Source organism: Papaver somniferum, unplaced genomic scaffold (genome assembly GCF_003573695.1).
Source record: "Papaver somniferum cultivar HN1 unplaced genomic scaffold, ASM357369v1 unplaced-scaffold_21, whole genome shotgun sequence".
In the NCBI taxonomy this organism is placed as follows: domain Eukaryota; kingdom Viridiplantae; phylum Streptophyta; class Magnoliopsida; order Ranunculales; family Papaveraceae; genus Papaver; species Papaver somniferum.
Window position 1 is genome coordinate 8,519,600 of NW_020631041.1, and position 15,926 is coordinate 8,535,525.

Below are 15,926 nucleotides of genomic sequence, written 5' to 3' on the forward strand. Positions count from 1 at the left end.
TAAAACAGACAGTTTGCAACGCTGTATTGGCGCTACAAAGAAGCTGTTACAAACGACGAACTGTTACAGAGACCTGTTGGTTACTTAAGCAGTGTTACAAATTGAGACGCCTAAGTGTTGAGATATTAAGAATGAAAAAACGACTGTTTTGAATGGTGTTTGTTCTTCAGCTTCTTCTTCTTCTCCTGCTGGTGTAACTCGCTCTGCAACTCGACTGATTCTTCTCTGTTGGGTTCTAAACTTCTCTTAAGGTTGCGTCCCTCTTCTATGAGCTATCCCAACTCCTTTTATAGCCCACAGGTCGATTTAATCTCCAAGAAATCTCCTTTTTCTTTTTGCCAAAGTTACGGGTTTTATCTATTCTTTCCATATCCTCATACGCGGCTTCAAACACTCCCTGTTTTGCTTATCACGCGTCTTCCAAGTATAATCCAACGTCCCAGACTATCTCAAAGATAGTCTAAACTTTAACAGAGAATCCAATTTCCTTATCTTTCTGACAGTTTCCATATATCAGCCAAAATCCCGTGAAAAACTTCACCTCCCTGTTTTAGACAACTCGATGATTTCCTCCTCTATTTTCGAATCTAGAGGGATTACCATCCCTGTTTTGATGAATCTAGTGAGTCCCAACAAATATCCACGTCAAACTCCGACTAAATCTTCTCCTAGTCATCAACAGAACTTCGATAAACTTCCACCTCCTCTGTTTCACTCCAACATGGTTGTCCAGCCCAAAATACTCGATCCAAACATACACACCAACCCTGTCAGGCTCTAACAGGTCCATTCCAACGAAAATAAACCATTGAATCTCCATAGAAATCGCTCAAAACTCTAACCCTAAATCTGCCTGAATCTGCACTATTTTCCCGCCAATTTGAAATTTGAGTTTGGGAAGAAAGGTGGTCGCCCCCTATCCAGAGTAGGGGTGCCTTTAGCAGCTGCCTTAAGGGGTGTCCTGGGGGTGTCCCTTATCCAAACCGGGGGTCCGAATAGCAAGTGTCCTCCGGATACTTTCCGACAACTTTTCGAGCCAATTTTTTCCAAAAATGTTTATTCACCAAAAATACCTACAAATGAATAAAACACCATAATAAGTACAAAAATGAGCCCTAACAAAATATAGAATCGAGACAAATCGGACACAAAAATCTATCTATCACCAGCCCTAAGTCCTAAAAAAAGCTTCCATTTTGTAGTGCAATTGTATTTGATTACAAAAAATTAAGCCTAAACAACAGGTTTAAGCCGGTCCAAGTCAAACCAATTGGTTTTCAAACCACCCCAACACTCATTTTCTGGTTCCGCCGCTGATCATAAATGGTTGACTAAGGAATTGTTTGACCTTCAACTATGTTGGAGGCCGAGTTCGTCTCGACTCCTCTTAGAACTTTAGAAAGCTCATAAAATCAAGACAAGAAGAGAAAAAATGATAAGTATAGCACTAGTACTGGTACATAACTAATACATGACCTACTGGTCTGCATATAACAGATTATTTGTTTGTTGGGCTCCCCGTTTGATCATATCTCGAGTCGAGGTTTGATCAGTACTTCCAATGGCATTATCTTGTAACAAAGTAAACCACCACTTTCAGCCATATCCACCTTGGCTTCTGGCTCCACCGTCGTGATTTCGAATTCATGAAGTAATCGAGCAAGAACCAAATGCATCAACTGAACCGCAAACGACACTCCCGGGCATATCCGTCGACCCGCTCCAAATGGTATCAGTTCATAATGCTGGCCCTTTAGATCCACATCCGCATTACTAGTTAAAAACCTGTCGGGTCTAAACTCCAATGGATCGCCTTTGTATACGTTCCCATCTCTTTGCATCTTCCAGACGTTAACCAATAAGCGCGTGCCGGCTGGAACTTGGTACCCGGCTACTTCGCAATCCTCCATCGTCCTCCGTTCGATCAATGGTCCGGCTGGGTACAACCTCATCGTCTCTTTGATGATCGCCTGGATGTATGGAAGATTCGGGATATCAGAGTCGTCGACCTGCGGGTTCTTTCCTACTTGTGTGTCTAGTTCTTCTTTTGCTTTTTGTAGTACTTGGGGATGGTTCAAGAGTAAAGACATTGCCCATGTTAAGGTAACTGTCGTCGTGTCACTTCCACCCAATATCATGTCCTGCAGTTCCATTTAGTCACTCAATTTCTTATCCTTAAAATATCACTTTTCGAAGGTAATAAAATTTAAAAAATACGTACCAGACACGTAGATTTGACGACGAGGTCAGGATCGTCGCCGGGTAACGAAGAATGCTCCATAATATCCAAGCAGACATCAATAAAATCATGTTCGAGTTGGGAATTACCTCCTGAATTTCTTTTCACGCGGTGTTCTTCAACCCAGCTAGCCATAATTGAATCAATTTCAGATGCGCATTTTTTCATATCTCCAACCAAACCTCTTAGATTGTCTAACTAGCTTAGGGACGGAATTACATCGGAAAATGCGAAAAATCTCATTAATCTCATAGCTTCATCCATTGCTGCTTTATATCTCTGAGCTCCAACGTCACGGTTCGCCGAGAAATTCTTTTTCCCGGCAACGATTCTCGCCACGACGTTAAACGTCAAATCGCCTAACCAACTATCCATTCTCACCGGACCGAATTCGCCACACTTTTCTCCGTTTTTCCACTGATTATAAAGCGACTCGAAACACGACTCAACTTCAGAGCTCCTGAGGTGTTTTATCGTATCGATACGATGATTCGAAAGAAGTTTTAACGTGGAAATCTTTCGCAAATCTCTCCAGTAAGCACCATAAGGCGCATAACCCACCGAATCGGCGTCGTAAAACATGAGTTTAATACCTAACGTACCCGGGCGATTCGAGAAGAGCTTATCATTCGTCGTAAAACATTCTTTAACGATTTCCCAATCACTAACAACTAGCGTTTTATGGGTACCGAATCGGATATTGAAAACAGGACCGTAAGTATCCGCCACGACACCGAGTTTCCGATGAGTTAACTCACCGTCGTTGAAAAGATGGAGATGACCCATTATAGGCCTTCCCCCTGAGGCTTCTGGTGCTAGTTTCTTGGTGGGGTTTCTTCTTCCATAGTTCCAAACCAGTGCAATCACAACAAGTGCAACGGAAGTCGGTTGCAAGTACTGGAGAAGTAGATCAAGAAAATCCATTGATTAGTGAAGTGAACTCGTAAGTTGGGCATTTATTTGGGTCTCATTGTCACAGTAGTGACGTTTGTACAATTTTTTCCGGTTCACCATTTTTGACTTTGACTGTTAAATGATTTTCTGTTTGACCGAGACGATTTCAACTTTGATTTTCCATACTCAGGCAGCTAATCTCTTCAAACCACGGGATGCTCGTGACATGTCTTGCTCAGATTACAATGTTACTTTTTCGACTGAGGCTTCGTCCAAATCCACGGGGTGCATGTACTAATATAACAGTAAAATTATTCCAGCGTTTGATCTAAATTCAAAATTCATCCGCATTACAATCCTTGCCTCAAAAAAGTGAAAATGATTCCAAAGTAATTAAAGTTGTCATCTCAACAAGTTCATATAATAATACATTTTTTTCCGTGCTACATACCGGGCGGCTCCGCAAACCATCCACCATTATATTTTGTTTCTCTCCCCATTGTTTAGGATATTTGATTTAGTGTGACTCGGCTTCGTCTTGCCCGTCGCTTAGGATCTTTGATTTGGTGTGGCTTCGTCTCGTCCCAATACTTTTTTAGAATTTTTAATTTGGTGTGGCTCGGCTTCGCCTCGCCTTGTCACTTTGAAAATAACATAGTAGAAATCTTTGCCGAGATTTAGGAGGGAAGCTGCCGGTGAACAGTTTCAGGTGATCGGAAAGTCAAACTGTCACGATAAGTGCAGTTTCAAGCTCTTCCGCAGTAATCCCAATAGTAATGTTCAGTAGCGGCCTGCACACAAACCAAACAAATTAGCACCCAAACCTACGGAAAAAACCCTCAAAATATCGACTTCTTTAATCAAAAAAAAAAGGAGCTCAAAACCTGAAGGTTTTACTAATGGGTAAAATAGACGGAAGATTCCATCCAGGTATTTGTGAAGGTGATGGTGAATTAACTAATGGGTAATAATTTTACTACATTCTCTTTGCTCTTGTTGTTGTTCAATTCTTTCTTTCTTTGCTTGAGCAATTGCAAAATACATAAAACACTACAGTTCAGGCATAATTACCTAATTTTACTACCTCATGCTGTAACCATGGTTCTTCAAAATCTGGAGAATCAATTAATTGAACTAACCTTATGCTGAGATGAAAACAGAGCCAACATCACCAAGAAAACAAAATTTCATTACATTTACTAAAGAACAGAACTGCATGAAAAAAATAAGTGCATTCTCTAGAGAAAAAAAAGGTGAAGAGAATGATAATGAAAATATGAGTACAATAACAAAGCAGTGTCTGGATAGACTTCTTGCTTGCTTTGAATAAATCTCTGCACCACTGAAACATGCAGCCATCTACAGTTTCTAATCGAGTCCTAGCTGCCATACAGCCATCGAACCAGACTAACCAAAGCAGCAACATCACCATCTTCCCTGCACAAAAACTACAATATACCAAGGATGTTTCACATTCAACCACTTTCCAACTATCTCTCACTAAACTTTGCCCATTTTAATGGTTGCTACAAAAATCTGCAGAATGCGAGCCTAGGCAAGGGGATGAGTGCCTTGCTGAACGATGATAATCAGTTAATCACCAATGGCTTTATATACCATCCCATGTACTAATTACATCTTACTACAGAATCTTAGTTGTCAAATAAGGTAAGCACCATAATAATCTAGAATGATTCCACATGATATAGAATGACACCTACAAATATATTCTCCCTCAATCGGATTTTCCACCAAAAATTTCTTTGCAAACAGAAAAATCTCAGGCTCGGAGGCTTCCAAACTCATAATATATACTTATATTCCATAATTTACTACGGATGAATAAAAGACTGTTAAAAGAGAGGGTTATCTGTACATACCAGTTGCTGCAACATTTCTTCCAAACTCATCCCCATTCTGAGATACTTTTGTGTCATCATTTGCAGCCGACTACAGGTTTAACTGGTCCTTCAAGCATTTCCTCAAACACCATCTGTACGTGAAACTGGTAACGCAGATTTAAGCTTGCTGCTGATTACTAAAGCCATTGCATCTCTATCCCTGCAAGACATTCGATTCTAAATAAACCATATCTTCTGAAACCATTCATCGATTAAAACCAACGACATAGATCTCACTTACGGAAACAACCACTGTCCATAAACAAACCGAATTCGAATTCAAAACCAACCCTTCTTGTTACTGATTTCAGTCAGCAGCATATCCAGCTCTCAAATCCACAGAGAAATTTGTTTTCTCGGCCTCAAAACCACTGCCAAATTCTTTACTAATTCCTTCAACCAACAGATCTATTTCCTTTCGTTGTCTAAAATCTCCTCTGAGTTAGGTGAACTGTTTTCACAGATTTGCTTTCGTTTCTCACGGGAAGAACCATAGCTGAAAGGAGGAAGAAGAAAACTTCGGTTAGAAAATAGTTAGGTCTTCACTTTAACGGATGTATTGTCTACTTAACGGACGTGAGTAATGTCCAGTTAAGTATTTGGTGTAAACCAAGTGTAAGTAATTAGTTAAGTGTAAATCCACACGTAAGTGTTGTATACCCACGTTTTGGCTAATGGTGTTATAAACGGTCAGTTAAATAAAGAGTGTAAACAGAGTGTAATTCATGTTTTAATATCTCGACTAATAAACTCCTGCCACTTGTCGTCTCCAGGATTGCTCTGCTTTAAAGCTTTTATCCAATTTAATTTGAGGGTATCACACTCACCATGCGACGTGGAAGCTCATATGACTTAAAGGAGGAGAGGTTATTAAGGTACTAGATACTTTGTTTAGTTGTCAAAGAAGTAGGCATGTCGTGGCAATGCTTATTTATACTTTGGAGTTGGGACATCCTATTCGGTAATACTTTGTTTTTAGCTCATCATCCAAATTTATAGGCCGTTGGGATTTGTTAGTATTTGAAACTATTTCGGGCACACTAGACTATCTTCTGGGATACTTCTCGGGGTGTTTACTATTTTCACTATATTTTCTCTAAAGCTAAGGTTTTATGTTTTAGGAAAGGTAGTTAATCTCGGATTCTGGTTTATATCGGTCCCGAGCGAAACACTGGTACAACATTATCTCGGGGAGATTCCGTTTTCAAATCTCGATGTAATTTCGGTTCCAACTTTTATATATATAATTTCCAGATATGTTAAGATATAATGAAATAATATCCAAAAGAAACAAATATTCATTAAGAACTCATGAAAAATTGTCCAAACACAGCAGAATGTTATTGGGTAATCTCATAGTTATGCCAGGAGTCATAACAATCACTGCCATGAAAAACAAACTAGCTATCACATTCCTTGTTTACCCAAGGAACCGCAGTTATGATTGAAAGATGAAACTGAAACATAATTGCTTTGAGGAAGGTTTGCATGCTATTCATACCATTATCTCCTCAAGGTTCAAAAGTTCTCAACTTCCTACATAATGAATCAACCTTCAACGAAAGAAACTGCAATCCTTTAGTAGAAGACTTTCTCCCAATATATATATATATATATAATTAAATAAAAAATTAAAAAAAAATTAAAAAAAAAAAAACCTCTAAGAAGTGCGTTTGTATACAGAAAATAAATGCTCATCTAAATTCGTGTATACAACTCGAGCACAAATCAAACTCGAGCACAAATCAAACCCACCAGAACTTAGATTAAGGACGACCAAACCATCATTCATAGATTGAGAATACGAAATTGAATTTCAAAACCCTAAGTTGTTGTCTTTGTTTAACTAACACAATCACCATCAGTTCTTATAATTTATTCACTGAGAAAATTCAAATTATCACCAACCATACCGAAATTCCGTAATTAAACAAAGAAGACTTCAATTGAATTTCAAAACCCTAATCTCAGATTAAACCACAAAACCAAATCTCAGTAGAACTCACAATATGATACAAAAGCATAGAAAAGTTCTCAAAATATACAAATCTAGCTTCGATTAACACCACAAACCATAATCTTGCTTCGATTTACATACCTTGCTTCGATTATGTGAGAGAGAGTCAGAGACTGAAGAAGCAAACGAAGTGAAGAAGAGTGAATGTGATAGGATTATAGGATTATTTAGGTTAAATTTACGAATAACCCTATCTCGGTTGACTAAAATCGTCGGAATTTCGGCCGATATAACCGATTTTTCCGGTAACTTCCTGTCTCGCGAAATTGCTTGTTTCACAATGCTATGAGCCGAAAAGGGAAAACTCGGCGGAATTTCGGCCGAGATGGCCGAAATTGACTACACAGGTTTTAGGAAAGATGATATGTTCGAATGTGAAAGAGAAAGTCAGAAAATCAATATCTAGAGTTTCTCCATGAGTCAGGACCTTAGTTTTAAGTCCACATTTATCTCTTAGGTTTTAGGTTTAATCGGTGGTATTTTTATTTCGTCCAAAGTTAGTGTTTGGTCATACTTTTGTTAACTTGACAATTGTCTAAAAATAGTATGCGACAAGATAACCAACTTGAGTATTTGGACTATAGTAGTGCAATATCGCTCTCGGCCAACTTCCTACTGGCTTGATGCACCATTTTAGTGCAACTTCTAAGAAACATATCCTAAATGTGCAAAACACGCTTGAGTTCAATGACACCTTATTGAGCACGTGTCATACGAAAAGTACGGTGTCACGTAAAAATATAGCAAACCGGTAGAATGTTGTATTTTCAGTGCCATTCTCCCTTTACGGGTATGGTCATTTTATTTTATTTTTGAGCATCAATCAATTCATGATGGTTGATAAAATCATTGAAATCAAGCATGCTTTTTGTACTTCATCTATAATATTTCTTCTATCAACACTTCCTGCAACCAAAAAATTTCCTCCCCAAACCCAAGCTAATGATGACCACATACCCCTAACATGCAGGCTCCCACTAATCTTCTTTCAAATTATAGTGAGTTGTCCCATATATATCGGTAAGGAAGCAAGGATTGTTTTCTAAAAAGCGTCAACAAATAAGGAAATTTGAAGTAAATGCTAAAGCGTGGGTACCAAATGATATAACGAAAAACCACAGATGCGGGGTCTGGAAAGGGATTCTGAAAAGACTCCCGCTTATGAAACAGGGGATGAAAATTATTACTTCTTGGGGAGATAAATCTTTCAGGATGATAAATTGTGAAAGGATAATAGTCCAATAATGTTAATATCTCCTTAATTTACTTAAATATAATATTGAAGGGACTCTCCATTTATTGGCAATTGGTTTTGAGTTGGATGCCCGCAGACTTTAACAAGGTATCAGAGCTAGGCTCGTACGCGGGTTGTAGGCCCGATTTTGACCATCGTGACCGAATATGTCACTTACTTGTGCACCCATGATATGACTTTGGTCGTTACGTACGTAGGTCCACGTGTTAGGGCGAGTTAATGGTCTTACACGTGAGGGGGCATATGAAAGGACATCAGTGACATAATAACGAAAAACATAAATGAGTTGAATGCCAGCAGACTTTAAAGATGTTGTTTTCAAAGAAATAGTGAATACAAGTGATATCAACCATGAGGCTTGGGATATGGGCTTAAAAACAAGGTTGAAAGAAGATGAAAATGCAAAAATATCACAACTCTTGCATTTAATCGGCGAGCCAAATGAATTAGAAAATGAAGAAGACAAGCGTGAGCAAAAAAATGGCAGTAAAAGCAAGACCAAATTCTCTGATGCAGTAGCATACTATGCTCTTCATAATAATGGCGACGAAACAAGTGATATGACCACCTTCCCTCACAAGTATGTATAGAACAAACTATTCCCACCATAATTTCTTTCATAGTGTGGGCAGCTACCATTAATAGTCTTCCTACAAAATCTGAAAAGAAGAAGAATGAAAATTGAGAATGTTAGACGTAGGTTTTGTGAAAACAACAAGGATGGGTCAGCAAAACCATTTTTTTATTCCTTGCAAGGTCGCATCCTATTTATGGAAACATTTTTTAGGTTTCCTTGATTCAACATGGTATCCTCCAATACAGTGATACGCGTTCTGACCGATTGGAAGATTAATTTAGTTTCAAACGGTCGATATTCATCAAGTACTGCAAATAGTTCGCGATATGGTTTATTCTTTGGACCAAAAAGAACAATATGGTGTTTAGGATAGTATAAGTCACTTATGAGAAGTCGCTCATTAACATTAAAGCAACTCTATACACTTGGGCTTCTATGTATAAAGATCTTAGGATCTTTTATTTTGATAACTTTATGTGTAGATGGGAAAAATTCAAAGACAACATGTAATCCCATCGCTTAACTATTATGATTCTTGTACTTCGTGTTTTTCTTTTTCTTTCTCATCACTTTTGGAATGAATTTTGTTGTTTCGAAAAGGTAATGAATAATTACAATTAACAGCAGAAACCACCTCTAACACACCTCCAGAGCGTAGACCTATTAAATTGATTCTGAGCAACCCATCCAAAATTGTTGGAACCACTAATTTGGTCAAGGATAAACAACAAGAACATAACCAGCTGCAGCTGCTTGACCGCACCGTTTCCTTGCTAGTTTGATGTGCGTTTGTGGGATGAGTACAAGGGTTGTTTGTAGCGGATGTGGCGTTAATTAGAATCCAGTAGGTGAGCTAACTTGGGTACTAATTTGTTTCAGCATCGGATAGAGTTTGGGTCCTTGAAAATAGCTAAGAAAGAGTGTAGCTGCCGTCAGTTTTATGAGATGAATGACTGCAGATTGGTGGTGTTTAGTGTTTGTATCGAACAAGGATTGTTGGAGGCGTTTTATGGTGCGACATTAAAGGGTTTAGCACATCAGTTTTTGACAGAAGAAGCATTATCAACGACAGCTTGGTTTGCTGCCAGGATTTGACTTGAATATATGATGTTTTATTCTACGTCTACAACAATGGATATGAGGGTGTGCTTGTTTTCCGATGTTGAAGAGTCTGATTTTTGTCGAGATATAGATGGGGAGCTGTGAAGTTGGTGGCTAGTTATGCATGACACGTTGTTATGACTGCATAACATGTCAAGATCAGATTTGGTTTTTAGTCTGTTGGGTGTTGTTTTAAGTTGTTATGCAGCTACGAAAATGGATGCATAACCTGTTATGCATCTACAAAATTTGTTGCATAACTTGTTATGCAGTCAAGAAAACGGTTGCATAGCACGTTATGCATCAACTTTTTCGTCACTATTGAAACCAACAAAAACAAAGACTGCACAACTTGTCATGTACCTACAATAATATCTGCATAACATGTTATGCAGTCGTGAAAATTGATGCATAACCTGTTATGCATCCGAAAATATGGCTGCATAATGCATCCGAAAATATGGCTGCATAATGCATTATGCATCGAGAAATTTGTTGCACAATCTTTTATGCATCGAGAAAATAGATGCATAACCTGTTATGCATTCGAATTATGTTTGCATAATGCATTATGCATCAATTTTTTATGTACGCACTAAAATCAAACCAAAACAATGGTTACATAACTTGTTATAGATGCATAAATTTGTTATGCAGATGCATAATTCGTTATGCAGACGAGAAAATGGTTGCATAATTCGTTATGCATCTGCAGAATGTGTTATGCATCTTTTTTGGTGGCTGAATAATGGTTATGTAGTCAGTTTTCGAAATTTTGCCTAAAATGATGATCACCTCCGATTTTTTCGTGAAAAACAAAAATTTAATATTGTTGTTTGTACTCATTGCGTAGTTCTCTTAAAAAGATTTCCAACGATATAAAATTTGTAAAATTCCAAGGCGCGGATTTTTAGATATGTTATATCCAAGTTGCGTAGCCAATTATACCCCTGATGCATAACCCGTCATGCGGATGCATAATCCGTCATGCATAGATTTTTAATAATTTCATATAATTATGGGTGTCACGGTACCTAAAATTAATTGTGGGCCTGAGAATGAGAATATTTTTTTTTTGGGTCTCCCCCTAATTTCCCCTTTTCTATATCAGGCCATGTGCGAAACGGGCTTGGAATTAAGCTACCCAGAAAGTCTGTCGGGCCGGGTAGCAACACTAATTTACAAGCCCATAGCCCGCCCAAAGCCCAAATCTTAAACAGGCAAGGATACCTTTTTCCTATCTTCCATTTGATTACTGAAGTGAGATTCGTATTCATGTTTGAAAAATTATAACTAAACAAGCTCATTTTTGAACATCAAAACAATGTAATGAAACGAATACTCTATATCAAGGTTTGAAAAATGGGTCACAGATCAAGTCACTATCATAGGACATCGCCGTTATAACGTGTTTTGACGGGTGTGAGTGTGTTTCGGGCGAAAAACGTATTGTTTAGGGGGGAAACATAACGTGTTGGTTTCTTAAGAATAATGGGTGTGATAACTATTATATAGAAAGAAAAAAATTATGATCTGAAATTCCTATCTAACGGTTTTAACATTCGTGAAAACTGTTATAACAAGTCTAAATAACGTTGTTACCACGTTTTTTTTATTTTACTTGTTTATTCATTTATTTTTATTTTTTTTAATCTTATGTTTTAGAAATAAAAAATTGGGAAAAAATATTCTTATATTCTTTATTTTTTCCTGAAAAACGGGTACAACGGGTGTGAAAACGGAAAAAATGGTGTACAAAACTTATGTTAAAATGTTATTTAGAAGAAAAAACGTAAAAATTAAACTAAGAACAACAGTCATCACATGCGTGAGAAAGGTTATAATGGGTCTAAATAAAGCCTTTTTTTTCTTATTTTTCGATGTTATTTTGACATGGGTATCGATGACCCTCACGGACACGCTACATAGACGTGACAGTTTCAACGGTCGTTTTCTCGGAAAAAGCACCCGTCTTTCAAACCTTCCTCCAAAATCTTAGAAGATACGAAAAAAAGAAAAACAAAATAAGCATTAAATTCTTATCAAAATAATAACTAAAACTCTACAAAAATCGTTTGTTCATAGTTTAAAAAGATTATCCATGAGCTCTCAGGCTTCTCTGTGCAGAAAAACTTCTTTATTCGTGTACTCAACAACTTGATACTCTATGCTCCTTCACCTATACAAATTAAAAAAAGAGCAAGATTAGGGAGTTATACAATAAAATCATATTACAAGAAAAGAAAAGTATGCTTTGATTTCCTACTCACTAGTTACTGTTATTGTCCTTTTTTCAAATTATCAACTGAATTAATGTTATATACTAGATAATTATAATTAAGTTAGAAATCGAAACTAGTAATAACATGAAAATCGTATATGTTTTGACTGTGAACATAAACAAGTTATTAGGTCGGGCACTAAAGATGGGTACCAGGCTGGGATGCACGGGAGGGTATCAAGCTAGGCAGTAAAAAGAAGGTGAAAGTCTGAGCCCGCCCAAAAAACTAAACAGGTCAGGCCAGACCAGGCAACTCATAACGAGCTATAAGAGGCTTCGGAGATTTCACATCAATTTCATAGGTTCTTTTAGCTTGCTTAGTGAAATAACTTAATCCCTATTCCTATCACGTGTGTTCACCATCGACCTTCCCCAAAGGTACAATGTTTTCCAATTTAGTTTCCCAAAGGTACAATGTTTTCCAATTTAGTTTTACTCATTTGGTTTGATTAGTTTCTAGGGGGTGGAGTTATTTGTTCCTCATTGTTCTTCTTGATATAAATAATTAATCGAACATTTGCAGGATCTTCATTACTCCAAGGATGACATAAGGATATAATAAGAGAGGTTTTCTGGTACAAAAACTTCTAAATACATATTATGTGATTAAATTTCATAGAGTTAACTACTGTTTATACTTTATTATATAGGTGTTCTACCAATTTTTATTTCCTTGAATATTTGAATATTGCTACACTACCACCACACGTTGTACAGACACTAATTTGTATACTAGCTACTGCCTTTAAAGTATGGTAAATTGGTAATCATTTTGGCATCCCAACCATGATAATTTCAGTGATTGTTATTCGTTGTTTGAAGTTCATTGTCTTTATTCCTCTGGCATTTTAGGTTTTTTTTTATTTTCTCGCTGGCTCTCTCAGCTTCACAGGAGATCACTTAACACAGTGAATCTTACCATGTACCCTCTGTAAGTTCTATCACAGATTTTACATCTTTTTAAAACATGTGATTTCCATCGGATTTAGCATGTTCATTTTTGTACTCTTCAAGTCTTTTTGCTCAACTGCTGGTGTTACAAGTATCTTAATAGTGCTCTTATAGCAATATGTGTGCTTTTATAAAGTACCTGGACCGGACGCATCTGATACAGCGGAAAGGCCGAAAACAAAGATATGTAGTCAATCCATCTTTATCTCTTCTACACCCCAATAAAATTTAATGTTAACCAGTTCTACGGAAAAAGTCATTGCTACCTTCTTTCTTCCATGGTAACTTTTCACCTTGAGGATTGATTTAGTTTTTTGTTTGTGGGTGTTCATTATCTGAAACTCCTACTTTGCACAATGTGTATTCATAAATAACTCATGTTTTCTTTTCTTTTTTTTCCTCGGTAAATAACTTTTTATAAATAAGGTAGTTCATTCACAAAAAAAGAAAATGTAAAATGCGCCTTAGAAATGTTTTTATCACAAGGAATTGTAAACTGTTAACTATTACATAATTGCTATAATATATACAACTCCTGTTTGTGAGTTGTTAATCTGTCTCTGCAATCCAAATTTTCTTAGGTACTCAAAAGTCAAAACCGAAACTAATGGACAAATACCAATCCCATGGTAATGGTTGGGTTGGAATGCATGATTCAATGCATTAGCTTTGATCTGAATTCCATTACCAGGCTTCTAATTTTAGCCTGAGTTATATCATTTGTTCTGTTATAGGTCGATTGCAACTACACTAAGTTCGGAGACTTTGTTGTTTTGGGTTTTACTATCCCAGCTAAAGCCCTGTTGCAGCTACCAATTGAAGGGGATTATACAATTTTCGATGTACATGAAGGTGTCGTTGCCCCGCCATCAAGGTTTAAAGTATGACTGACCCAAGATTTTTTTATCCCCTCATTTTAAATTTCTGGCTCCGCCACTCATAATTTGACATCGGAATGTTAGAGTGCATCTTTAAATTGAGATGAAAGTCACATAACGGAAACAAAACTCCAGCGCGAAGGCTAAAGACGAAAGGAAGTACGAGGGCTTGCGGTACCAACACCATAATAGGTACAAGGACCTGATGTACGTACACCATAATAGGGAAAATGGGTACAACTAGATTCTTTAAGGAGAGTTGACCCTCTCTAGAAGATAAATGAAGCTTGAAAGTTTTGATGTACAAGACCTCATTGGATCCGTAATAACCTTGAATTTTTAACATTTTAGAGATGATATTTAATGTGATGCGTCATTGTATCAAATGGAATACACGGTATGTGTGTCATACACAAATATAATGGGAAGATGAAAGATGAGTAGATGAGTTGTTTTAATTTGTATGGTGTGTATTGGCTGATTATTAATTACCTTACATCCTTGGTAGTTAGTTGAATATAAAGGGTAGGTGACAAAGAGACGTAAACCCCAGTAAAAGCTACAGGCGGAGGTATTTGGGTGGGGTAAATCAATGTAAATTCTAGGGATAAATTTTATGGGTAAAAAAACTCCATAAGCACATGAACTAGAAAGCACTACGAAGCCCGTGCCGTTACGGCACGGGAATGGATACATGTTAAAAAAAGTTTCAGATCCTATATGCATTTTCATGTTTCTACGCGACTGTTGCCATGGATTTATATTTGGAGAGATTTTAATTTGTTCTCTTTGCACGCTTAGTTGGTAATGAACTTCACCAATAGAGACTCTGCAGGTTCTTTATTTAGTTCAAGTGTCTAACTCATTTTCATATATTTGAATAAAGTGAACCCCTCCCATACAGAGTGGTGTAAGGCCTAACATGATTTCATTCGGGCAGTTCACTTAAAAAAACAGTTGTAAGTTCGGTTAGGAACAAAAAAACATTCTTAGCCGAAGTGTTCTTCGTCTTTATCTTTAAAAGTTTGGTTGTAAAATTAGGGTTTTTTTTCAAAATTATCCTAACCGAACTTACAACTGTAATCTCCATATTCAACCTATTTTGATGACTACTGCTCAAAATTTCAATCGAAAACAAATTAGAAGTAATGGGTTTGTGGAAAAATACTTATGGACGGGTTTGTTTACAAAAGATTGATTAATCGACGATGAAAATTCAATGAATCGACGATGATGAAAATTTGATGATTTTGATTAGATTTGTATATGATCAGGTTTAGATGATCATTAATTGATGAAGAAGGGAAGAAGAAAAATTGTAGAATAGAGAAAGAAGTTGTATATTAGTTATAATTTTAATTAGGTTAAAGAGAGTCATTTTCACCTTTTAAGACACCCCTTATAACTATAGGAAAGGTGGCGTAATCAAATCATGGTCCCAAAAAAACGGTGGTGCCTAGAATATCGTCCTAAAAGAGAAAAAAAAGGCCTTGAACCTGAATAGGTTTCGATCAGGCTTGATAGAAGCAAGGCCCAAAATATTATGTTGAAAAAAGGCCCTGAACCTAAATGGCTTCGATCAGCCTTGATAGAAGCAAGGCCTAAGATGCAATACAAAAGGCTAGAAACAGAGCCAGGCCCTGTGAATCGCACACTTCGCAGCCCCCCAGGATCGGCTCTGGATGCGTGTTGTTAAGAGTCTAATATTTAATTTGGGATTTTCAAGGTTAATTAACTCACTGTAAGGAGTTTCATGAGAGGTTCCTATTTAAACAAAATAAAATGATTAAATATACCGATAATTTATCGAACATGAAGTTTGCTTTTGCCGT

General features: G+C 37.1%; 2 protein-coding genes and 1 long non-coding RNA gene across 3 annotated transcripts; all 3 read right to left on the reverse strand.

Annotated features, from left to right (window-relative positions):
* Positions 1 to 1,353: 1,353 nt before the first annotated feature.
* On the reverse strand, positions 1,354 to 3,157 carry LOC113339868 (methyltetrahydroprotoberberine 14-monooxygenase-like). Its single transcript, XM_026585090.1, has 2 exons — positions 2,222 to 3,157; positions 1,354 to 2,141 (listed from the first exon to the last, which is right to left on the reverse strand). The coding sequence occupies exons 1-2, from the start codon at positions 2,405 to 2,407 to the stop codon at positions 1,527 to 1,529; spliced, it is 801 nt and encodes a 266-aa protein (XP_026440875.1). The 5' UTR covers positions 2,408 to 3,157; the 3' UTR covers positions 1,354 to 1,526.
* Positions 2,438 to 3,163, reverse strand: LOC113339546 (methyltetrahydroprotoberberine 14-monooxygenase-like). Its single transcript, XM_026584795.1, has one exon. The coding sequence runs from the start codon at positions 3,161 to 3,163 to the stop codon at positions 2,438 to 2,440; it is 726 nt and encodes a 241-aa protein (XP_026440580.1).
* Positions 3,164 to 3,635: 472 nt separating this feature from the next.
* Positions 3,636 to 5,508, reverse strand: LOC113339432. The gene is made up of 3 exons (XR_003355084.1): positions 5,276 to 5,508; positions 5,014 to 5,194; positions 3,636 to 3,924 (listed from the first exon to the last, which is right to left on the reverse strand). It is a non-coding gene; the product is annotated as an uncharacterized LOC113339432 (long non-coding RNA).
* Between the last annotated feature and the right edge of the window lie 10,418 nt (positions 5,509 to 15,926).

Excerpts from the sequence above, each read along its gene's own strand:
- LOC113339868 (XM_026585090.1), bottom strand. The coding sequence starts at position 2,407 with ATGAAAAAATGCGCATCTGAAATTGATTCAATTATGGCTAGCTGGGTT. Across the intron at positions 2,142-2,221 it reads TCGTCAAATCTACGTGTCTG|GACATGATATTGGGTGGAAG; the intron begins GTACGTATTTTT and ends ATGGAACTGCAG.
- LOC113339546 (XM_026584795.1), bottom strand. The coding sequence starts at position 3,163 with ATGGATTTTCTTGATCTACTTCTCCAGTACTTGCAACCGACTTCCGTT.